Raw genomic sequence first — 25,530 nt, 5'->3', positions numbered from 1 at the left:
TGTTCGATAATTTCAAATTTGGCTGCTGGATGTTCGTTTCCGATGTTTTGCACTCCTCGGAATACTAGGGAATATCTTTAGCTTGAAAATTCTGGTAGGAATGACACATAGTCCTTTGTTACGCGGTTTGGTAGGAATACCACTTTCTCCTCTAACTCCAGTAGAACCGCTTCTCCGTATTTAGCATTTACCACCTTCGCAGCTATAATTGTAAAATGTGCGTCGCGTGTCAGATCCCTCAATATAATTATTGGCTTCTTATCTGCAATGGATGAAACCTTGTTTAGTTTTGATAAATCCATCTGCAACAATATACATTTTCTTAATTTACCACCGAAATGTTAAAATATTTTTTGCGTGCTTCTATTTTAATTAACAATTACTTGCAATTAAAATGCACCACGTAGACAGAGTAATAGATGCTGATCATAAAAGAAAAATACCGAAATTTAATTAGACATAAATACTAGAACCTAATAAAACAAAAATATTATTAATATTGTGGATATGTATTTTACAAGAAAATTAAATAAAAATTATTTACGTTATAAAACATAATTATTGATATTCCTAAAAGAGGACCACGTAGACAGAAAATAGATGCTGTACATAAATGAGAAATACGAAAGACAGGAATACGAGACATCTAAAATGTTTTTCAAAATAAAATAGTACTTTTAATTTTTCTTTACAGGTTTTACATGATAGACTCTTTACAGCATTGACCCATTTACTAAACATATCCAAATAACTTCTTGGGCTTGGAAAACGGTACTATTTGCTGGTAGTATTCATGTAGTTCGGTCGAATCCATAATTAAGAATTATCCAAAATTGTAATACCGCACTATTTACAAAAAAAAAAAAAAAAATAAAGCAAACCAAAATATGGCGTCGTAAAAGCGTCCTTTTCTTCTCAAGAAGCGAAAAAAGACAATAATAAAAAATAATGACAATGACTAATGACATAAAGTGACAAGAAACAACGTTCAAAAATAAGACTAGCAGTGCCTTCCTACGGTATCGAGCACCAAAAAAACGTGCGTTGACCTTGGCTATCCTTGTTACCAGGTGGTACGTTATCTATGGACAGAACGGAGTTAACAGTCAACCGAATCACGTCGCATCTTATTCCACTAGGTCGCTCTGCGTCGAGGTGGACCACCAAACCAGCTTCATGCCGGCCGGCGTCTGCAACACACCAATATGCTATTGTTACCGGCGAAACAATAATTTACGGTGAGTGATAATCATCTCTTTGACAATTATAACCATTTGTGATATAGCCAAGTTTTCTTCATATTTGCATTCGAACACACATATTTATTCATTTTTTCTTACTAACTGCATTTATATATTATACAGTGTGGATTATACAGTCTTACCCCCCTAGTAAACTCCGTTATTTAAGACAAGTATGAAAAATGCTCCGACCCGTCAATTTTTATTTTAATATAGGTATTTTATATCATAAAAAAATTGTCACCCCTTTCATCCCCTTCACTTGACAGCTACCCCCTCAGATTTTTGAAGTAGCAATGGAGGTCGTGCTATATTTCGTTGGAAAGGATTTGAAAAGAAGAATTCAAAAATGTATAAGTTTGAAATTTTGTATGGTTTTATTTAAAATTATTACAAAAAATAATGTATTAAATTACATCTTTCAAATTAAAGGAACTGCCAAATTATCCTAAAGAAAATTTATATTACTGCAGGAGATGCTCGAAATGTTCTCCATTTACTTCCTGGCAGAAGTAGATTCTTTGTTTCGTTGCCTCCCTAACCCTTTGTATGGTCTGCATATCAATCCTATTACATTCTTCGATTATTCTTTGACGGAGTTCATCAAGTGTCGTCAACTGGCTCCCATACAGTTTGGATTTAAGGTAACCCCATAGGTAAAAATCTAGAGGAGTAAGATCGGGTGGTCTTGGTGGCCAGTCAATGAATCCACGACGTCCAGTCCATCTTCTCGGATACAATTTATCTAAAAAATTTCGAACGCGAGCAGCGTAATGAGGCGGAGCTCCATCTTGCTGGAAAACAATATCTTAGGTAAATTCGCCTGGATTGTTTCTAAGCACATCATTAATTGCAGGAACTATTTGTGTCTCCAACAGATTAAGATAGCTTTTCCCCTTAAATTGCCTTCGATAAAAAGAGCCTATAATGTGATCCCCTAGTATACCTGACCCAACATTTAATTTACTTGGAAATTGAGTATGACACTCTCGAAACAATCGAGGGTTTTCGTCAGATCAATATCTTACGTTTTGTCGATGTACATGACCATTTAAACAGAATGTAGCTTCATCGGAAAAACAAATATGTCTTAAATAATTTGGATCTTGTGAAATACTATTATCCATAGTTTCACAATATTGCAGTCGTCGATCTGGATCATACTCTGTCAATTCGTGCACCATTTTCATCTTATAGGGATAAAATTTTTGCTTTTTTAAAATGTTTAAAACGGTGCCATTTTTATTGTTTTGACTTTTGAATACTAATAATTCACAGGTCACCACTAAAGCTCACCAAATCTCAAGTTCTTGTCAATATTCTTTACAATCAACAGTGCCACTTGCTTGGTTTTTATGACAGTTGTCAAAAGCTAGACACACCAACTAGATTATTTAAAAAATTGCTCGAACCACGATATCTTTAAACGACACAAAAGTATTTATTCTGCAAAAAAATTATTCGGTATAAACGTTCAAGAATAAAAATTAAATAAATTTTGTTATACCGAATGTCCCATATTAAAGCAAAACCAGTGTATCGACTTTTGTATTGTTGTATCGCAAAGTGTATCTCCAAACAATAAATCGTTATTAACAAACAGATCCTTGAGGTTAAATTAAAGTGTGATACTTTTTTGAACTCTTCTTTTCAAACCCTTTCCAACGAACTATCGCACGCCCCCCATTGCTATTTAAAAAATCTGAGGTGGTAGCTGTCAAGTGAAGGGGATAAAAGGGGTGGCAATTTTTTTATGTTATAAAATAACTATTAAAATAAAAATTATCGGGTCCGAGCATTTTTCATATTTGTCTTAAATAACGGAGTTTACTAGGGGGGGGGGGGGTCAGACTTGAAAGTGTGATAGAGTGAAAGGAACATTTATTTTATTTTTTTTTAAATAGTCTTACAAAAAAACCCAAAAAAAGTTTAGATTTTCTTATTTATTTTACTTGTTTTTGTACATTTTTCAATAAAACTTGGAACGCGGAACTTGGTATTATCTATCTACAACTACTGTAAAAATTTGGACCTTCTGTCATCTAAGGATCCAGAGATATTTGACATCAAAAGTTAAAAACCTAGTATTCGGGAAATTGCAAAAACATAAAACACTCTAATACTCTATAAAATTAACGGTACACGGTAAGTTGAGTGCAGACGGTAAAAAAACAATTTTGTAACCATGGATATTTTCTACTATAATGTGTTATATATCGTTGGAAAGAAAAGATTTCAGAGAATAATTTTCAATCATAACCCCAAAAAACTTTAGTCAATTTTCGGACTTTGGCTGCCCTTAAATTAAATGTTCAAACTTCCAAGAGACAAGTGGCTGACGGGAGCTGGCTTGAATATTGAATTTAATCGAAAAGCAATGTTTTTTTCTAAAACAAACATTTTTTTTCTGTTTTCGGGAAACAGTAAAATGTATTTTGAGTTAAATATATTACATTCTTCTTTGTTTTTGTCAAATAATTTAATTAAAAAAAATTTTGGACACCCTGTACAAATAGTTATGTAAATGTTTATATTACTAAATAGAGAATTGAATGACCTTTCAAATGAGCTAGCCCACGAGCCCTATTCTCATTAAAAAAAAAATCGTCGATTACGTCATCACGCCCAGATGGATGACGTCACTAGTATAACATATATGAATAAATATCATAATTAAAAGATAAAAATCGACCTATTTCGGGATTTTTCCTTAAAGTCACTGGTTTACAGAAATAACGAATTTATTCCTTTCATTTGCACCATACTGTATGTCTCACTAAGAGTCAGGTAGAAATTTAAATTGCTTTTTACTTGGATCAATGCAGGGTTGCCACTCCTTTCTACATCTGGATATTCATTTATACTTTCAGCAACAGCTTCAACTGCAATAAGCGGCCTATCTGTCACAAAACTTGACAAAAAATCTTGTTCAGTGAAGACATGCCGATCGAATGATTTTTCGAAAAGCGCTTGTTATATTAACTGAAGTCATTGCTCGTGGATATGCTATGCCCAGCATATAAGCATATGCTCACTACCTTATAAATAATTGTAAATGTCTGACCGAGATGGTTCATCATCCATGCATCTACTGTAGCATTATAGAAACTTTGAAATGACTTTAATAAACCTACGTTAAACGGCTACAATCTTTTCCTACAGTGTGGCGATATAGTTAGGATTGTAATTATTTTTAGATAAATCGATTGCTTCAATAATATATGCATCATAAATGACTTGATTATCCATTAGCAATAAAGAAGGTATGACAGCCCTGGGCACTAAGGCTATCTTCTCCCGGTGAGGGTGGTTATCCCTTATCCGAGGGGTGGAATAATTGATACGCTTACTTGTTGAGTTGGTTTATTTACACTCGCATTAGTATAAGCTGGTAGCACCGCACCCAAAGAACATCTCGTGTAGAAAGAGACACTACCTTTAATGTGGAAATATTACGTCTGATCACCAAAATAGAATGACGAATGTCTAATATAATATTATGAATTCCCTTGTTATAGTTTTACTGTTTATATTTTTAGAAATGCCTATTCAGCATCGACCATGAAAAGTGTTTATAATTGACTATGCAATTATTAGTGAAGCGTGATCTAGGCTAACAATATTTATATAATCGAATGAAGGTTGTAATATTGTTATGATGACATAAATAACTGAAAGTAATTATCGTAGATAATTACAGGGTGTTTTTAAGATATATCTACTGAGTACAGATGAATTCTTGTACACCTTCCCTTTTTAGGAATTTTCCGACTACGGGGAGGGAAATTTGCAAGTCGTGCTACCAACCCATACTGTGTTGTAATCAATACAAAAAATTTATTTTATATACAAACTTCCTAAGCCTACGCAAATACATAAATAATATAAAATGTTCGTTTAACAACATTGTTTCGTAACACTTGTCACTCACTGTGTTTTCGGATTGTAAGCATATAATCTATTCTTATGTATTTCCTTGATTTTATTGTTTTCTATTCTGATTTTACAATTAACGTTATTTCCTTCTGTTATTGTGAAAGGACCTACATAAAGACTATCAAACTTACCATTCTCTTCCCTTTTTACAAGGACTAGGTTTCCTATTTTAAAGTGTTGTGGTGTTGCTGTGAGCTTATTCTTTTCTTGCCGCTCTTTTTTGTGTTTTAATAAGAAGGTTCTGGCTCTCTCGTGTGCGCTTTGTAGTTTGTATCGTAACTCATTGTAGTAGGCATCTATATTGTAACATGGTTGAATCTCCTGTGTAAGGTCTTCCGGTAGGTTAACCTTCCTGCCATATAACAGTTCGAACGGTGTGTATCCATGATACGCGTTAGGGGTTGTATTGTAGCAGTATGTGAACATTCTGCAACACACATCCCAATTTTCTCTGTCTTCGTCTATGAATGCTCTTACGTACTCGTTCAACGTTCTGTGTAGTTTTTCACAACTTCCAATGGACTGTGGGTGGTATGCCGTTGAAAAGTTGTGTTCTATTTTTAATAGCTTTGTTAATTCCTGCATTACTTCGTTCTTATACTCTGTGCCTTGGTCTGTTCTTATTTGCTTCATGAGTCCGTATGTTGGTATGAAATGATCAAAGATTCCTCTTGCTATTGTCTCTGCTTCTTTATTGCACACTGGTATGCTGACCGCGTATTTTGTCAGTTCACACAACATTGTGATACAGTATTTATTACATTCATTACTTCTCGTGAATGGACCTATTGTATCTATGTATACTATGTCCCATGGTTTGGAAGATGTGTCCGATATCACGAACTCTTCGACATGTGTTCTTTTCGGTTTGTTAATTTGACATTTGTGGCATTGTTTTACGTATTTTCTTACGTATTTTTCCAAATTTTTCCATCGGAATCTTGCCTTTAGCTTCTTAATTAGTCTGTTATTCCCGACGTGTCCTCCGAACATCGGGTGATTATGGTATTCTCCTATTAATCTGTGTTTTTCTTTGTCATCTTTTATTGTTTCTGGCACTTCACATATGTATATTTCTATATTCTTCAATTTTTTATTTCCTTCTTTAATAAATTCATCAATTGTGCACATTTTAAAAATAATATCATTTACGTATATTTTTACTTTACGTACTGCATTCTCTACCGCCAGCTTATCAAGCTGTACCAACACTTGGTTTAAATCGAAATGATTCAATCCTGTGGCTATGCTTTTGCTGCATTTTATTTTGTTTTTGGCCCTAATGCTCAGTCTTGGTGAGATTAGTTCTGCTCCAAAGGACAAAATTGGTAGTCTATGCGCCTCTAAATTATTTAGTACCTTCCTTACTGTCTGTTTGGTGGCTTCTGGCTGTAGTGCGAGTTCACTTTCAGCCTTTGTTTGTCTTGCTTCTTTCTCCTTTTCTTTTGCTTGAGCTCTTGTTATAGCTAGTATATGGGCGTTGTCGATGTATAGGTTTTTTAGTTGATGCAATGTTATTCTTGAAAGGCTGTCTGCGTAGTTACTTTTCCCTGTTATATACTCTATTTCGAAGTCATATTCTTCTAGGTCTAATCTGATCCTCGTGAGTTTTGAGGTTGGTTCTTTCATTGCAAATAGGTGTGTCAACGGTTTATGGTCTGTTTTTACTTTGAATGTTGGTGCTCCATATAGGTAACATTTAAAATAATTAATTCCCCAATGAATCGCTAGTAATTCCTTAACGATTATAGGTTTATTACATTCTCCTTTACTAAAACTTCTTGATGCATATGCTATAGGTAGGTCAATTCCGTTATAATCTTGACTTAGGATTGCTGAACAACTCTCATTGGATGCGTCTGTTGTTAAGATAAACTGTTTGTTGAAATCAGGATATTTTAAAATTGGTGGTTTCGTCAGAGATGCTTTAAGCTTTTTGAATGCTTTTTCACACTCCTCGGTCCACGAAAATTCTACTCCTTTCCTCGATAATTTGTTGAGTGGTCTGCATATTTCCGCAAAATTTTTAATAAAACGTCTGTAATAGTTGCAAAATGCTACAAATCTCTTTGTTTCTTCCGCTGTCTGAGGTGTCGGATATTGTTCAATTGCTGCATACTTCGCTTTGTCTGGTGATACTCCCTCTTGAGAAAGATCATGTCCTAAATATGTTACTTCCCTTCTAAAGAATTGACATTTTCCTGGGTTAAGTTTCAAATTGAATTTCCGACATGTCTCGAATGTCTTTTTCAGGTTGTCTAAGTGATGTTTTTCGGATATTCCAATTACTACGATATCGTCCATGTAAAGAAATGCTTTGTCTGGTGTTAATCCTGAAAATGCTATTGACATGATTCTTGAAAAGCTATTTGGGCTTACATTTAATCCAAAAGGTAATCTGGTAAATTGAAATGCTCCATTTTCTGTGCTGAACGATGTGTATTTTCTCGATGATTTTTCTAATGGTATCTGGTGAAAGCCTGACATTAAGTCTATAACTGAAAACCATTTTGCTCTTCCTAGTTGATCTAATATCGAATCTATTCTTGGTAATGGAAATTTGTCTGTAACTATCTTCTTGTTCAGTTGTCTAAAATCTATGCATAATCTCCATGCTTTTCCTCCATCTATAGCTTTTTTCGGTACCAGTACTACTGGACTGTTGTACTCGGATGTAGATGGTTCTATGATTCCTTGGTCTCTTAGGTTTTGTACTTGTCGATTTAATTCCTCTGTTTGCGCATGAGGTGTCCTATAATTCTTGATATATACCGGAGTTTGGTCTTTAACTCTTAGTTTTTGTTCGTAGAAATTGTTACAGGTTAACATATCATGCCTTAGGGCGAATATGTCCGAATATTCCTCGCATAACGATACTAAGTTGTCTCGTATGTATTCTGGTATGTCTAATTTCAGTGATTCTCGTAATTCTTTTTTTCTGTCTTTGCTGTCGTTGACTAGCCTATATATATTGAATAGTTTAATATCCAACGTCCTGATTGTGCTTGCGTCTACATTTACTGTTTCGTACGTTGTGTTCAAAATTTTGATGTATGGATTATTACTTGAAATAATTGCTCTTGCTATGAATATTCCTGGTTGTATTTCTTGCTGTTCCACTATCCTGTCTTTCTTTAACGTTTGAAAAATTTTTACGATTCTGTAAATTTCACATCTAGGCGGTATTATTATGGTGTCATTGTCTATATTATCCAGAATTTTCGTACTAATGTAACAATCGTTGTCCTCTTTAATGTGCATTTTAAGGTTTGCGTAAAATACATTGAAAGTTAGAAATAAAGTCTCTCCCAATGATTCCGTCTGTTGGAATTGGAAAGTTAGGTTCTACCAATTGAAAGATGTGTTCGAATCGAGTTCCTTTTACTTCGAGTGTTGTCTCAACTTCTCCCATTGTTTGCAACTCTCCTTTAGTGACTCCTTTTATTTTCGCCTTTGTGTTTGGTTTCACCTCTTCCTTCATAAAATCTTGTGAACATTTTAGTATTGAAATGTCAGCTCCTGTGTCTATGATAAAAGTGCTTGTGTTTTCAAGAATTCCTGTTTTCATTCGTACAAAGTTCGTTAGGTTTAGGTCGAAGTTGTAAATGTTATATTTTATTTCTGCCTGTGTGCTTCCAACTTCTTGTTCATTCAAAACCCCAACTGCTGGTTTTCTTGCTCTTCTTGACTGTCCTCTATTTCTAGTAACCTTACGTTCCTGTTACGTCCGCCTCTCTGGTTTCCTCTGTATGTTTGATTGTTAAATTGTCTGTATCCTCTGTTCGAATAATTTCGTTGATTATCCGTTGCTTCTCCTTCGTTCCGTTGTCCGAAGTTATTTCTTCTTCCTCTGTCATATTTGTTATGGTATCCTCTTCTGTATTGCTGCTGTCCTCTCCTATTCTCGTAGTTTGTCCTATAATTTAAGACTCTTCCTTGTGCATTTTCTTCAGTCGTATCGATCGACAAAAATTTAGATACTACTTCCTGCGGTGATGTAAAGTTACCTGCTTCCAGTATTAGCTTAGCTTTCTCTGCATTAGCGTTTCGTTTCATTGTTGTTACTACGGCTTCCGTCGTATATTTCTTTGCTAAGTCAAGTGGCATTCCTTCCGCTATGTATGCTACTTTTAATTGTTCTGCTAACTCTTCCACTTCAGATGCGTACACTGCTGCATCTCTATGCCCTTGCCTTTTTTTGGCTAATTTGGCTATTAAATTCTTCGGATTATCACCTTTTAATTCTTTCTTTAGTGCTTCAGCTATCCGTGGAATTGTATCTTCTGTGGTTATTAGGTTCCTAGCCTTATTGGTGAGTCGCGTTTTTATTAGCGTTACAGCTGTGTCTTCATGACCTTCTGCCAATTTTCCAAGTAGTTCTAATGCGTCTAAAAATGGTTGTAATTTCCCTACGCTTCCATCGAACTCGTTGGGTAATATCTTGCTTGCGATATTCAAAAATTCATTGATTGTCAAAGCCATGTTTAATATTGTTATATCTTGTTTTATGTCACCTTTTTCCTCTTTTATTTCGTCGTTAATTATTTCTTCTTCTACTTCCTCGTCGCTTTTTCCTTCTTCTGCTTCCTCGTCGCTTTGTTCCTCTTCAACTTCCTCGTCGATTGGTTGATGTATTGAATTTGGAACCACTGTTCTTACATTTACTGCTTGAAATGAGCGTATAACTTTGTCTCTGATTTTTCCAAAATATTTGTTGCACGATTCCCTTTGTTTGTCCGAAAGTGCTTCCCAGTTTTTCCTAGTCAATTGTGTGAACTTGTTATAAGCTTTAATTAGCTGTGTCGTTACTTCTTCCTTTATGTCCTTAGATTTCGGAACTTTTTTCTTTAAGACTCTTCTGCTTTGCCTGTCTATTTCTTGTGCAATTTCCTCAACTATTTTGACAAAATCTTCCCACGTAACTTTGTTGCTACTCATTTATACATATTTTTTTTTTCTTTTTTCCAGCTTCTGCACTTCTTAGCGAAAATATAAATTCGATAGTCTTACGGTGTATATAGATATGTAGTATATAGATATATAGTAAAAATATAGAGATAAAATAATACGTCAATATATGGTAAAAATATGTAAAAATTGCAGTAGTAATAAAAATTCAGAAATAAATAACGTTATATTAACCCTTGTAAATAAGTAGTTAGAATAATAATTTAAATGTATTATGCATATAGCGTATATTTGTTATATCGTATATTTATTTTGATAGGTATATTTACGATAGCAAATATTAAGATCATAAAAAATTGCAAAAATGTACTAAAAATCAGTAGTCAAATAATAAATGAATAAAAGTCAGCCAAGATAAAGTATACGTTGATAAATATGTAAAAATCATATAAAATTGTATCATTGCGTTCTATAATAACTTAATATGAGGGTAAAAAAATCTTTTTATGTTGATAAATATTGGTAATAGAATAGAATAATTAAGTAAAAATAGGTAAACTTGAAACATATATTAATGTAATTAAGGTAGCACATAATGTTTATACTTTACTTGTGTAGCACACAAGTCCTCGCTGCACGTTCCCACGATGTTCCATCTCCATACTATTCCATTTTCAGCTCCGCGTCGGCCTGATGTCTCCATCCATTTTACATATACCACACTGTTGTCTAAGGTGGTCTAGGTGCCTGAACATTGACGTGTTTCTTCATACCTGTCCTGTTTACCAGTCCTGAGTTCTTCCCTGGTTCTGGATCGCCATATGACAGCCCTGGGCACTAAGGCTATCTTCTCCCGGTGAGGGTGGTTATCCCTTATCCGAGGGGTGGAATAATTGATACGCTTACTTGTTGAGTTGGTTTATTTACACTCGCATTAGTATAAGCTGGTAGCACCGCACCCAAAGAACATCTCGTGTAGAAAGAGACACTACCTTTAATGTGGAAATATTACGTCTGATCACCAAAATAGAATGACGAATGTCTAATATAATATTATGAATTCCCTTGTTATAGTTTTACTGTTTATATTTTTAGAAATGCCTATTCAGCATCGACCATGAAAAGTGTTTATAATTGACTCTGCAATTATTAGTGAAGCGTGATCTAGGCTAACAATATTTATATAATCGAATGAAGGTTGTAATATTGTTATGATGACATAAATAACTGAAAGTAATTATCGTAGATAATTACAGGGTGTTTTTAAGATATATCTACTGAGTACAGATGAATTCTTGTACAAAGGGTTTTCTCTGGTACTACCAGTGTGCTTAATAAAATGCCTAACAACTTGCACAATGCACAACGCACTTTGTATTCATCCAACCTGTTTTGGAAGCTAGTACCCTAAACTTTCAGGGGGTGATCCATTTATCATAAAATCTTAAGCGTGTACTCTCGGGAATACCATATCAGGAGTAGCTGCTCTAGATGCTCCAACAATACAACATGTTGTTGAGAGCGTTCCACATTCGCCACTTGATTTTACTAACCTGTCGTAGACCTCTTTCTGCAAACAATTTTTGGGACTTTTGAACGGTAACGGTTCCTGTCTAATCTAAATTATAGATGCGACTACCATCTCCAAACACATGGAAACGCTTTAAAACAGTTCAACAGTTAAAAAGTCAAACTTTACTAAAAAAACATTTTAACGTTAAATTTATTGAAACCGGTTGCCCTTCTGGGGTCCGGAGGGATAAATTATTGGAATGACGTTTCTGAAATCCTTCATCCAGGCAAGTGAAGCGATGTTTGAAGTATGTCAGTTTGCTGAAACCACTATGTTATTGTAGGCTGGGCTTCACATGACAGTTTTCGGGTATCTTCTCTTGATAGACCATAAAACATTTTGGAACATTTAATTATATAAAAAAATGTTAAACTTTGTTTCTAAAAGGTATACATATTTAAATATATCCCGAAAAAGGACTACATCAAGACAACAAACTTTTTCGGAATAAGAATTCCATCATCAGGTTTTAAATTCCTAAAATAATTATAACCTTAATTAAGACAAACATGGTTTTTAAATTTTGACGAAGGTTAAAATACAAGACGGTTATACTTACAACATAGCATGCCTGATCCACCAAAATAATAAGGTCATACCTTTTAAAGTAGTTAATGTTTATAAAGATTGTACGTATTGCTATTTTAAAGTTAGGATGTTTTAAATTTTCCTAGATTTAACTTCAGGCAACATATAATTCTGCCCCATGTGGGTTGCAATGTCCAGAGGATGAACCTTTATTGACGGACTTGGGTTATTTGATTTAACCTGCTTTTATTTACAGTAGTTTTTCTGTATTTGTCATTTCCTTCTCAGCCACCTTTTTCCATAATTACTGTTAAATTGTTACCTACATAAAGGTTAAAAATATATTCACTTTATTTTGATTATTTCACATTTTATTGTAATTTCATCATTATATTATTTTACAATCTTACTAAACTTTTAAAAAATCGAATCAGTATAACCTACATAGGAAGAAAACCCGTTATTTTTATATTTTGCTGTCTTGATAATGTATAAGGGGGAAACGAGTACATAGTGTTCCAACAAGTGCAGGTGCGACTGACAATTTTGTATGAAGCCCATATTTATTTTAATTGGTGGTGGACCAGATAACAGCTGAGCTTTTATCCAGCAGATAAAACTGTTGTGAACAATGCTACACATAAACTAAAGCGAGAAATTAAACACATTCAACATGAATCCATAGGGAAGTGTCTCAATGAACTAACTGATGATAAAGAGACAAATTCTACTCTATTCAATCATAGAAAACCCTTCTATTTGGACTAGCGATGGCACTTGGGCAAGGAACAAGAAGCAATGAGATTTGCAGATCATTTCAAAAAAAATTCAAACAACAATATAAAAAGAAAACAACCACTGAAAGAGATAAGTTCTTATAATATGTATTTGTAAATGATTATCAAATAGGTTTTTAATATTCAAAAATATAATGGGTACAAGAGATAGCTCATAAGAGTAATTTTTAGTTACACTAATGGATTAAGGCCATAGTCAAAGAAATCTGACAGCACACACACAACCTTCAGAACTCCGTAGATCAGATCAATAATAATTGGAATAAATCATGGAGAATTAAGCTTAATGAAATCAAATGGATTCATATTGATTTTACTAACAAAAAGATTCAATACTTACAAACCAGAATAAATTATGGTCAGGTTCCACATGAAAATACAAGTTTGTTAGTAGAAGAGGTTCACTTAAACCTGTTAAATAGTAATATTTTGGTATAGACTTGTGAGTCTCCGAAAAAATGAAAAAAAAACAGCATACATTCAAGTAACCAAAAATCTAAAACCAACAGTTACCCAAAACATAACTATTAATGATCACAAGTTAGAAGTACTAAAATAATTTATATTTATAATACCTAGAGGCAGTAATTCTGGCTGACAATCTCGTAGAAGATAGTCTCAGCACGAATAACTGCAGGAAATAGAGCATTATACTCTATTTCAACATTAATTAGATCGAAGCTGCTAATAAGACAATCTAAATTAACGCTGTACACATCAATTATTTCTCAGTTGTTACATATGCGAGTGAAATATGAACTGTTGAGAATGATATTTGTTCCTCAAAGAGATGACTTGACTGGTAATTAAACAAGGATTAAACTCTACATTACTAAAAATTTAGTTTAAAATCTAAATAATTAAACATATAAAAGCTAACTGAATAAGATGATAACAGAGTGGTAAAGACTGTATTTTTTGAAAGACAAGATGGTTGAAAATCAGAGGCCATATGAGAAAAAGATGGAGGCATGATGTTAAAGCCGATTTATCTAGAATTTTGGGTACAATAATGGGAAATGGAAGCACAAGATCATAGAAGATGGAGGGCAATAAAAAATAAAAAGAAAGAAAGAAGAAGATTAGCAATTATCGTCTTGCCATGTCACCCTTCCCACAGTATTAAAATATTGTACAAACTTTTCTCTTATTTCTTGTGCTTCTGTGTTTGATCTATTTCCCCCTTGTTGGCTCATACTAAATTTAAAAGTGATTTTTTTATCCACATCACTTCGATACTGTGATATACACACACACACACACACACACACACACACACACACACACACACACACACACACACACACACACACACACACACACACACACACACACACACACACACACACACACACACACACACACACACACACACACACACACACACACACACACACACACACACACACACACACACACACACACACACACACACACACACACACACACACACACACACACACACACACACACACACACACACACACACACACACACACACACACACACACACACACACACACACACACACACACACACACACACACACACACACACACACACACACACACACACACACACACACACACACACACACACACACACACACACACACACACACACACACACACACACACACACACACACACACACACACACACACACACACACACACACACACACACACACACACACACACACACACACACACACACACACACACACACACACACACACACACACACACACACACACACACACACACACACACACACACACACACACACACACACACACACACACACACACACACACACACACACACACACACACACACACACACACACACACACACACACACACACACACACACACACACACACACACACACACACACACACACACACACACACACACACACACACACACACACACACACACACACACACACACACACACACACACACACACACACACACACACACACACACACACACACACACACACACACACACACACACACACACACACACACACACACACACACACACACACACACACACACACACACACACACACACACACACACACACACACACACACACACACACACACACACACACACACACACACACACACACACACACACACACACACACACACACACACACACACACACACACACACACACACACACACACACACACACACACACACACACACACACACACACACACACACACACACACACACACACACACACACACACACACACACACACACACACACACACACACACACACACACACACACACACACACACACACACACACACACACACACACACACACACACACACACACACACACACACACACACACACACACACCACTGCTTAGATAGTTGTGCAGTGCACAACAGGCCAAAGTAATTATTTCCACTTTATCTGCTGACAGACCAATTACACTGAAATACCCTGAAACGATTGGCCAAAATCCCAAAAGCATTTTCTACCACACGTCTTGCTCGGCTGTGGGTGCCTTTATAATTAAAAAATGTAGATCCAGCACTACTTGGAGCTCCATCCATGGTTCCCAAGCAGTGTGGAAAGTTCCAAATATTTTGATATTCTTCCGCAATATTCAGCCAATCTGCTGCAGTATTAGGCACCTAAAAGCAATATAAAAATAAACCATCTCATTCTTAAGAAGCATAAATTCTACTTACTTTCAAGTAATCTTTTAAACGTTTATAAATTAAAGCACATACTTCAGGCACAAATTTTGATATTGTTGATTTCGACACTCTAAATTCGTACATTAAGCTTCTATAAGAGTTGCCTGTTGCCAAGAACCTAAGAGTTATTATGAGTCGGTGTTTTGCAGAGATTGACTCCCTCATATTAGTAGTCTGCTTTTCAATGTCTGGTGTGACCAAATGTAATAAGCGCATTCTCATCCATTCTGATATAATTTAAATATATAGAGGGTTCACTGAACTCCTCTATGAGGTTTAAATTGCCTTTACTTTTATCGCCATTTGATAGCCAGGGTCTAACCCAACAACGCCGTGTTTTTTCTTACTTTTCTCTTGTCGCAGTTTCATAGCTGCTGCGACAAGCAGTATTGCGGATGTCCCAAGAATAATCTTATAGTTATCCATTCTGAACAAAATCGGTAAAAAAGAATATATATTACCAAACAATACAACAATAGGAGAGACCGGCCCTGGCAAGGTATGGTGAAGCTGTACCGATATTGTACTCCTAGTTTTTACTAAAAACAAGTGGTATTATTAAATAGTTTTTTAAAATTAAAGTGTTTATCTACTAGATACTACTACGTAAGTCATCTATACGTAATTATTACTTTATTATTGTGAAAAGAAAACGTCAAATAATAAATATACACCATCGTTCAATCATTTTGTGAGGTTAGCTAGCATGCGGTTGGTTTGTCACTTACCAGAGCCGGACTGAAGCTTTCGCCACCGCAGCTAAAATGACTTCACACAATGTAAACACACCTTCCGATCTAACCAGTCCAGTAAATCAACGTTCGAATATCACAAACAGTTATGCATCAGCCGCTTCAAACTCTTTTCCGAGTAAGACCCAAGCAATTGTATTTAGTTGTATCGATAATGCTAAACTGCAGGATTATTTAATTCCTTTGGGCACAATAATCAACCCAAAAAATATTATTTTTTCATCTAGATTATCTCATAATAGAATCTGCATGTATTTGGCAAACAAAACCGTAGTAGATAATTTCATGCAACAACATGGCTCTATAGAAGTACTCGGCGAAATTGTAACAGCACGGAGACTTGTCTCTCCAGCAGAAAGACTAGTCTTGTCTGGTGTCTGCCCGTCAATTCCTCATCAAGTATTAGTTGAAGAATTACAGAATATTGGTTTAAAGCTTATTTCCCCAATAACATTTCTGAAAATTAGCTCAACTCTTCCCGAATATAGTCACATATTGAGCTTTCGGAGGCAAGTTTATGTAAGCCCTATAACATCACCAATTCCAGATTCTATTCTAATAAATTTCGACCAAACACCTTACCGCATATTTTTGTCACAAGGTACACTCACCTGCTTTATTTGCAAAAATACAGGACACATATCATCCCAATGCAATAACAGTTCAGTAACGGAATCAACTCATATTGATTCAAACAATGAAGTACCAAATCAAACAGATCCAACAAGTATATTACACAAGTTACCAAACACTCAGCAGTCATCAAGTTATGCATTATCAAATCCGAGCATATCACCTACACCTACAAATCTCCATGACCAAGAAATTACTAATACTCCTACTCATAGCAACACTTTCAGTCATCCACATTCAGCGGCAATACCGTTTTCACAAACTCCTAAAGCAATATCCTCCAATCTATCAGCACCTCTTCCATTAGATACAACTGCAGAAAACTCCAATAAAACTGATACATCACCACAATTTTCCGAAACAACCATTTCAACCAATCTTACAATCAAAACTTCAAGCTCGACTTCTGTCATTACCAATGAGTCTGCTCCAGTACTTCCAAAGGTAATAAAGCCACAACAGCTAAGTGAAAACTCTAATAGCACTTGCGAAAACGCAAGTTCTTCCATAAAACGCAGTATTGGTGAGATCCATACTCCTCCTTCAGACTCAGCAATTTCATCACAAAATCTGTTTGCAAAACCCAAATCTTCTAAACCAAAAAAACCGCGCTCATCTAAAGTCCCATCTACACGGGAAACTCTTGAAAATTTTATTGATAATCATACCCCACCATTCGTTTTAAATTGCCACCAATTGTCCTTACTGATTGATAATGTCCAAGGCTCCCCCGACACTATTAGCGTCGTTAAAGAATTTACAACTGATATGCCTGGTTTACTCTATCTTTTACAAAGCAGCTATCAATATGCAAATGATAGATCTACAAAAACTAAGTTTACAAAACTTCAAAAGAAACTTCTTAACTATTTAGGGAAAGAGATTTCTGACTTAGACAGTGACTCTTCTGTAGATAATTGCTCAGTATCATCTAACTCCGAATCTGTTAACAACATTCAACTCGATACTTCAATGGAACATTGATGGATTTTTCCATCGTCTCCCTATGCTACAGCTTCTTTTATCTAAATATTCTCCAGATATTATTTGTCTACAGGAGACAAACTTAAAGACCAATCAGTTGTACAATTCAAAACATTTCACTTGTTTCCGCAATCCGAAACATCCTTTTAAAAAGTTGCTAAAATACCAGCTTTCCCAAGCTCATGAACATGGAAGAAGCGTTCAATTTGTATGGGTTGCCTCACACGTCGGAATAACAGGAAATGAAGAAGCTGACAGGACTGCACGAGAGGCAATTTTAAGTGATTTTTTCGAGCCGATAGACAAGTGTGTTTCCAGTGACTTAAAAGCTTATTTTAAAAATAAAGTGTTGTGTTTGTGGCGAAATGAGTGGTCTCAATCTAATTCTAAGTTAAATAAAATAAAAAATAATGTGTCTCAGTGGTTTCCATCGTCGCGCAATAGACCAGAACAAATTGCGCTTGCGCGTTTACGTCTAGGACATACCAGGTTAACGCACTCTTACCTTTTCACAAAGAGTAATCCACCTATATGCGATCAGTGTAACGTCCGATTAACAGTCGAACACTTTTTAATAGTTTGTAGTAAATATGACCAAGAAAGACAGCGCTACAAGATCCCAAACGCTCTACCACAGGCTCTAGGTCAAAACTATTCCTGCGACAATATAGTTAATTATCTAAAATCCATAAACATTCTGTACAACCTGTAGTTGTTTACTTTTGTTATTTATATTTTGTTCCGTCGCTAATAACCTTTTGGTGGATGCGACTTCTTTTTCTAATAAAAAAAAAAAATACAACAATAATAAAATTTCAACCACAAAAGCAAAGCGTGACTTTGAAATAATTGAGAATGACAGAATGTCAATGTCATCAAATACTTTTAATTGTTGACAGAAAAGTAAAAACACAAACAGTGTAGCATTAAAGTCACTAAAAATATAACCAAATTGCAGAAAACGCGTGCGCGAAAGTAGACATTTTTGCACGCTCGTAGAAAAAACCTTTTTTAGGGTCACCTCCTTTTTTCATATTTAAGTTTTTACTTGTTTTGTAGTAAATAAATAGTTAAATCTACTACAAAAAAAGTCAAAAAATACATGAAAACATGAGGTGACCGTAAAAAAAGTTTTGTCTCTCCTACACAACTCATGAAAAAGCAGATAGGAGGCATTTTCACATCACCGGAGAAATGAAATATTTTTTATGTAAAATAAAATCAATGCAAGCATATTAAAAAACGTTTATTACAAAAAGTAATATTCACTTTTTATTTTCAATTAATTTTTCCAGAAGTTCATTGGTTTTTTTCCATAGCTCCTATTTTTCTCTCCTGCATGCCGTTGGCTCTTTTTAACTCTGCTGTATACTTGTCTATGGATTCCGCATGGGTTTTTATCACCTCTGTTCTTTTGGTTTCTGCAGCCAACTTCCTCTTTTTCATATTATATGAAGATTCTTTTTGGTTACCTTTTCTCTTTAAGGATTCAACTTTACTTCCTTTGGAGAGAGATGAAGTAGATACTGCTGTTGAATTTTTAAGGCTCCCTTCTATAATGGTAGCTGTTTCCATTAGCTCCAAAGGTGTAAACTCCAAACTGGTACTGGCACTGGCATTTGATGTAGACGCCTGTGCCTTGAATGTAGCACATATACTGTTCCTAATCTCTGCATTTGAGGTTGATGCTTTTTCCGGTGCACTGAATGCATTTTCCGGTCTTGCACTTTCAACAACCGGAAGCAAGTTTATGCTGGCATCATCTCCAAATATTTCAGTTAGGATATCATAATATTCCCATGTAATTCTGGCATTCCCTGTTCCTTTAATATTATCTTTAGTTTGTCTGTATTGCTTCTTTAATTTCACCATTTTCTGTCTCATGAGTCCTCAGACATAGAATATCCTAAATTTCCAAAGTTTGTTTTTATCTGCGACCATAACGTTTTTTTCTTTGTTTTAGAATTTCTAAACCCCTATTTCAATTCTCTGTAACTGTTAATTAACAGATTTGTTGTTGCTTGGTTCCACACACTTGATTCTGAAAAAAGATTACAAGACATTTTACTTATTCTCTTACTTAGTTGGTTATTAAGGCCGTATGACACTCTGCATTTTCTTGTAGTATTTCTTATTTATTTATTTATTTTAAAGGTCGAACCATTTACAAAATAATACAAAAAAAAATAGTAAAAGTAAAGATAATGTACAACAAAAAATATCAAAAAATCAACTAATAAAGGACAATTAAATAAAATTTGTAAAATAATAAAATCACAGAAGGGGAAAAATATCAAATATTTAAATCATTAAACTCCTAAGTTGCCTTTTGAAGATGTTAATCTTAGGACAGAATGGACCCAGAAGCGTGTCATTGCAAAAGCTGAGCATTCTCGACAAGGGAAAATGACGAGAATACTCAGTTTTATGAAAAGGAATATAAAAGAATATTCTTATATTGTTTCTAATATTAGAAAGTTATATACATTTTCTTGCATCGTTTCTTGCACATACATTTGTGCCCATTTTCTTTTATCGAAAATTGTCTATAATTCAGCACGTGATTGATCAAAATCTTGTTTGCAACCCTGTGTCACGTTACTTTGGTATGGTAGTACTGCGTCTACAGCTGATTTTAAAGATTTTATAAATTTTTTAAACTTTTAAAAACTTATAAATTTAACATATAATGTTAACCAGAATTTTACTATGGAGCTTTTACTTGAACTTTACTAGAAGCTACTTAGCTAGCTAAAAGTAGTCCATATTAAGTATCAATAAAAAATTATAAATAATACAGTAAAGCCTGTCAGTAACGGCCACTAAAAATGAAAGAACTATTCGACGATATAGAAAGGTGGCTGGTATTGCCAGTTTTTGTAGTCATATAATTGGTTTGAGGAATTTTTAAACTGGCCGTTAGTACAGGTGGCCTATTTTGGCAGGTGGCAGGTAACGCAGGTTTTACTGTACCTACAAAAACACAAATAAATTCATCAAGACATAAATCACATTATGATCCTATTTTCAGCAGCCATTACCAGCAGCAATGTTTTACCAGCAGGATTTACGTTTTTTGCTTTTTGCACACAAATTGACACATTTCTTTTACAAGAAACTGTGTCTGACACCAATTCTTGTACAGTTTCTGATAAAAGAACTTGTACCAGTGTATAACCAGCTCCTAGAAGAAGCTTCTATATGGAACAGATGGTCATGTTTATAAGTAGGCTTGTTGACTAGGGATGTTGCAGTCACAGTGCGGGTGGTGGTGAGATCATGTAAGCTGTCGTAGTCGTTGTCAGGTCTATGTGCCTCCATGGCACCTACTCGGTTGGAACGCAAAATCCTATGCTAAAACGTTACAGGGCAGTACCTTTCTAGGAGAGTATGTCGCACCCTCAGTGCGAGACTGTTGTAAGTCAAAATAAGTAAGTTTCGAGATAAAAACGATTTTGTTTATTTTCGTGCTATTATCGCTGTGCTAATGTCGGTGTGATAGTTGTGATATTTAGCCGGTTGAGCATTTGAAAGTTACTAAAGTTTTACACGGGATAGATATGCATGTTTACAAGCGAATGCCATGATTACTTCATTTTCATAAAATTTTTGACTTACTACAGATTTGCACTGAGGGTGCGATATATTCGTTGGTATGACACTTGTATGCATTGTTTTAACATATCAGAAACGATACAAGAAAATGGATAGTGTTATACGGCCTTTACTAATATAAAAATTAACATTAATTTTTATTTCATTGATTATATTGTGAATGTTCACTGCTTCGTGTCCTTGTGCTGCTAGATTTGCCTTTATGTCATCAGTATCTGTACCAAGATGCAGTACTTTTATGACAAACCTTAATGTTTTTTCGCTTTTTGGCCTAAAAGTGTGGTATTGCGTATTCCTTTTATCAAGTTCAGTGCTCAGTGTTTTAAAATGTTCGGCCTCAAGGACTTGAACTTTTACTCTTTCATAACTAAATGTTTTAATCGTGTGGTTTGTTTAAGTAGGTCATGAGTGTGTTAGACAACACCTACATTATAGATGGGCTATAAATACATAAAGAATTATAGTGTGTCTGCGTAACTTGAAACCATATGGGAAACTTTTTTATTATTAATTTTATGACAAAAAGTCATTCTTTTTAACCCTCTCAGTCTTGACTTTTTGTTTTTATAGATCAAAATTTTTTAATGTGCACTATGAAATAATTGATTTTTTTAAAGATTTTTTGTAGCAAAAAAAAATAAAATATCTTAGTTGACAGCTGACATAAAATGTGCTACCCGTAGTACACTGTGAGCCAAAGGTAAAAAAAAATAATTTAAGCATGTTTTATTTGAATGTATTAAAATTTATTTTACATTACTTTGAGTGGTACAATAAAAAATAATTTTTTTTTTTTTTGGATACATAGATGTACTTTACATTGAATGCAAAAATGTGTGTTTTTCCAGCAAATTTTGGCAATTTACATCTGGTTTGGGAATGTGTAGGTTTATCGTCAAAGTCAGGAAAGTGTCCTATACCATCTTATCGAACTTCTCTGATAGTTCCATATTTTTGACACCATTTTTTGCTAGGTGGAGGAGATGATTTGGGTGAATTATCAGTTGAAGATCTAGTCATTATGTCTTGTCCATCATTACTAATGATTTCTTGTGAAAATCCTCGTTCTTTTTTAGCTATTAGCTATCTGGTAAAAGTGGAGGTTTTGCAAAACGTTCTGCTCTGGCAGTACAGGAGGCATAAATATGCATGTTTTGAAGCCACTGCAATAGTTGGTAGTTAGAAAAATATTTATCGAAATAAAGCTAATGGTTTGGATTGGTTATTCTTTCAGTAAGTTTTATTACGACAGGTGCACTTTGACCAAAAACTTGTTGATGAAGGGAATTTAGTTCTGTAGTAGGACCTTGGTATAAAGCGAAGTCGTAAAGTAAACCGGAACTTCCACACAAGGCATACAGTTTTATACCCCATGGACAAGGCTTGCCTTTTATATATTGCTGCAGGCTTAACTGTCCCTTGAACGGAATAATGTGTTCGTCAATACATAATTTTGTTTCAAGTGATAATTGCATACACCTTTGTCGTATTTTGTCGTAAAGAATTCTAACTTTCCAAAATTTATCAGTGTCATTTGGTTCATTGGCATCAGTAAAATGTAGATCGGTTCGTAATTTTGAAAATCTGTTGTACGCCATATTATTTTTAACAACATTTACACAAAGTTTTCTGTCCCAATAAAGTCTTATACGAGGATAACTTAGGTTTCCCATAATAATATGAATGCCCACAAATATTTTTATTTCGTTGATATTTGTATTCTCAAAGCGTGTAATATTTTGCTGGTGATAAAGATTTGTGTATATAAACATAGTATCAACAAGGTGTCATCAAAATATTTATAAAAATAATCTATTGGTGATTTTAGGTGTGTAAGATTTGCTTCTGTTTTTTGTGCCCTTTGTATAGTAGTGGGCGTTATGTATTTTACATCTTCTCGCCACGTTATTTTGCTTTTTTCCGTTAAATCATGTGCCTTCAAAGATTCCTCCATTAACTGTTTACGCCCTAGTTTGCTTTTTAGTAGATATTGATAAGTAGTATCATCGTTGTTGACAACATGGGATGCCGAGCTTTGCGAAGTGACACTTTCAGAAAATTCTGCCTCCAAATCATTTACTTGACTGTTAGTATCATTATCATTACCTAAAATTAACTTATCAGATAAGCAAAAATAACTAGTTGATGATCTTACCGATAATTCCGTCGTCTCTCTGGAGATCTTAGAACGTCAATATCTCATCAGTCTCTTCATCACAGCACTCTTCCACATCAGAAAGTCCAGCCTCTATCAACTCATACAGTTCTTTTTCACTCAATGGCTTATTTTTCTTATATTTACTCATTTTAAAAGTATATATCTGCAAAAAAATTAAAAAAAGTAAGTAGCTGAGGATTTTCTTTGAATCACATTGTACTAGTAGTAGTACAACTTAAATATCTCTTATATCACCATGTACTATCCGTAGTACATTGAAAAATACGTTGTTTTTACGATAAAAAAAGATGTATTGGTTAAGAATTAATATTTAAGTCAATAAAACAAAGTACAGTAGAACGTCAATAATCCGGATTAATTGGGACCGGACCCCATCCGGATTATCAAATTATCCGGATTATCGAAATTACCTTAAAAATGCCAGTATACACATTAAAGTACAACAAACATTTTAAAATTGTATATTATTATTTTCTCTTACAGAATAAAGGGTCTTGAGGTGAAATTAATCAAAACATTTTTTTTTGTATTCAAACACTGTACCTACTATAATTTATTTATAGGAACATGTAAAACATCAGACGCTACATATTTGAACTTTTAAAAAAATCCGTAATGGCTTTTTGAACTGCGGTAGTGGTTCGTTTTTTTGCAGCTAAGTCCTTAATTCTTTTTAACAGAATCAGCTGCGTGGGTGAGCTCTCATTTTGTTTTTCCAGCCATGACATCAGTGCCTCCGCTGCTACGAACGCTTCGGAATGAGTTGGCCCTGTTTCTTCTGTCTTATCAGAATTGTCGTCACTATCAGATTCCATTGTTTCTGTTTCGTCTGAAAGAAATTGCTTAAATAAACAACCAAAAATAAATGCTTTCTTTTCCTGCCTTTACACAGTATGTTACGTACAAAAGATTATCAATCAGAATGTTGGCAAAATACTGTACGTCGGTATAAAACCAGAATAAGCTCAGGCGTTTGACTAAAATACAAAGGTAAAAAAATGTATAATTAAGGAATACTACATAGTGTACTGTACCTTCATTTAACATGTCAGCTATTTCTTGATCAGTCAAAATCTGAAATCCAGAATCGTTGCTATCAACAGCCAAGCACTCCATGGCGTCATCTTTGTTGCATTCTTCAAATCCCGGAAGTGTGCTGCATATTTCACTTATTTCATTCACAGCACCATCAATATCTCCTTCCTCTAGATCATCTTTTTCTTCTTCGTAAGGCCATAACTTTCTCCAGGCTCTTTGTAAATTGGTTTCTGTGAGGCTTTCCCATGCATCGGCTAGCATGTAAATGCAGTCTTTAAGGTTGACCTTCTTTACAAACTCGATGACACTCTCCTCATCCTTTTCGGCCAATAAAAGGCGACGGAGGAGTTGTTTTCTGTAACTCCTTTTCATCTTCTCGATCACTCCTTGGTCCATTGACTGTAGAATTGCAGTGATGTTAGGTGGGAGAAATTGCACCTCAAACTTCTTGTCGATTTCATTTAATACCTCAATAGGTGGGTGTGTAGGAGCATTGTCAAGAATAAACAGAACTTTACCAGTTTTATTTTTCTTCATTCGGAATGTTTTCACACTAGGGATAAATTCTTCTTTAAACCAGTTCAGAAAAATGGTCGAATCCATCCAAGCA

General features: G+C 34.8%; 2 protein-coding genes across 2 annotated transcripts; both read right to left on the bottom strand.

The window, feature by feature from the left end:
* Nucleotides 1-77: 77 nt before the first annotated feature.
* LOC114341224 (uncharacterized) lies at nucleotides 78-15,935 on the bottom strand. The gene is made up of 3 exons (XM_028292019.1): nucleotides 15,711-15,935; nucleotides 15,459-15,653; nucleotides 78-302 (listed from the first exon to the last, which is right to left on the bottom strand). The coding sequence occupies exons 1-3, from the start codon at nucleotides 15,933-15,935 to the stop codon at nucleotides 78-80; spliced, it is 645 nt and encodes a 214-aa protein (XP_028147820.1).
* Nucleotides 15,936-24,466: 8,531 nt separating this feature from the next.
* Nucleotides 24,467-25,316, bottom strand: LOC114341225 (jerky protein homolog-like). Its single transcript, XM_028292020.1, has 2 exons — nucleotides 24,917-25,316; nucleotides 24,467-24,711 (listed from the first exon to the last, which is right to left on the bottom strand). The coding sequence occupies exons 1-2, from the start codon at nucleotides 25,314-25,316 to the stop codon at nucleotides 24,467-24,469; spliced, it is 645 nt and encodes a 214-aa protein (XP_028147821.1).
* Nucleotides 25,317-25,530: the final 214 nt, after the last annotated feature.

The sequence above is a fragment of the Diabrotica virgifera genome, chromosome 9 (assembly GCF_917563875.1).
Source record: "Diabrotica virgifera virgifera chromosome 9, PGI_DIABVI_V3a".
NCBI classification, from domain to species: Eukaryota; Metazoa; Arthropoda; class Insecta; order Coleoptera; family Chrysomelidae; genus Diabrotica; species Diabrotica virgifera.
Note: the sequence above shows the minus strand (reverse complement) of the source record. Positions and strands in the feature narration are given on the sequence as shown.

Bases quoted from the DNA above. Each gene is read 5' to 3' on its own strand.
- LOC114341224 (XM_028292019.1), bottom strand. From the start codon at position 15,935: ATGCGCTTATTACATTTGGTCACACCAGACATTGAAAAGCAGACTACT. The intron at 15,654-15,710 runs GTAAGTAGAATT...TATTGCTTTTAG, and splicing joins GTTTAAAAGATTACTTGAAA to GTGCCTAATACTGCAGCAGA. The intron at 303-15,458 runs GTATTTCAGTGT...ATATTGTTGCAG, and splicing joins TTTTGGCCAATCGTTTCAGG to ATGGATTTATCAAAACTAAA.
- LOC114341225 (XM_028292020.1), bottom strand. From the start codon at position 25,316: ATGGACCAAGGAGTGATCGAGAAGATGAAAAGGAGTTACAGAAAACAA. The intron at 24,712-24,916 runs GTACAGTACACT...AATTTCTTTCAG, and splicing joins AGCTGACATGTTAAATGAAG to ACGAAACAGAAACAATGGAA.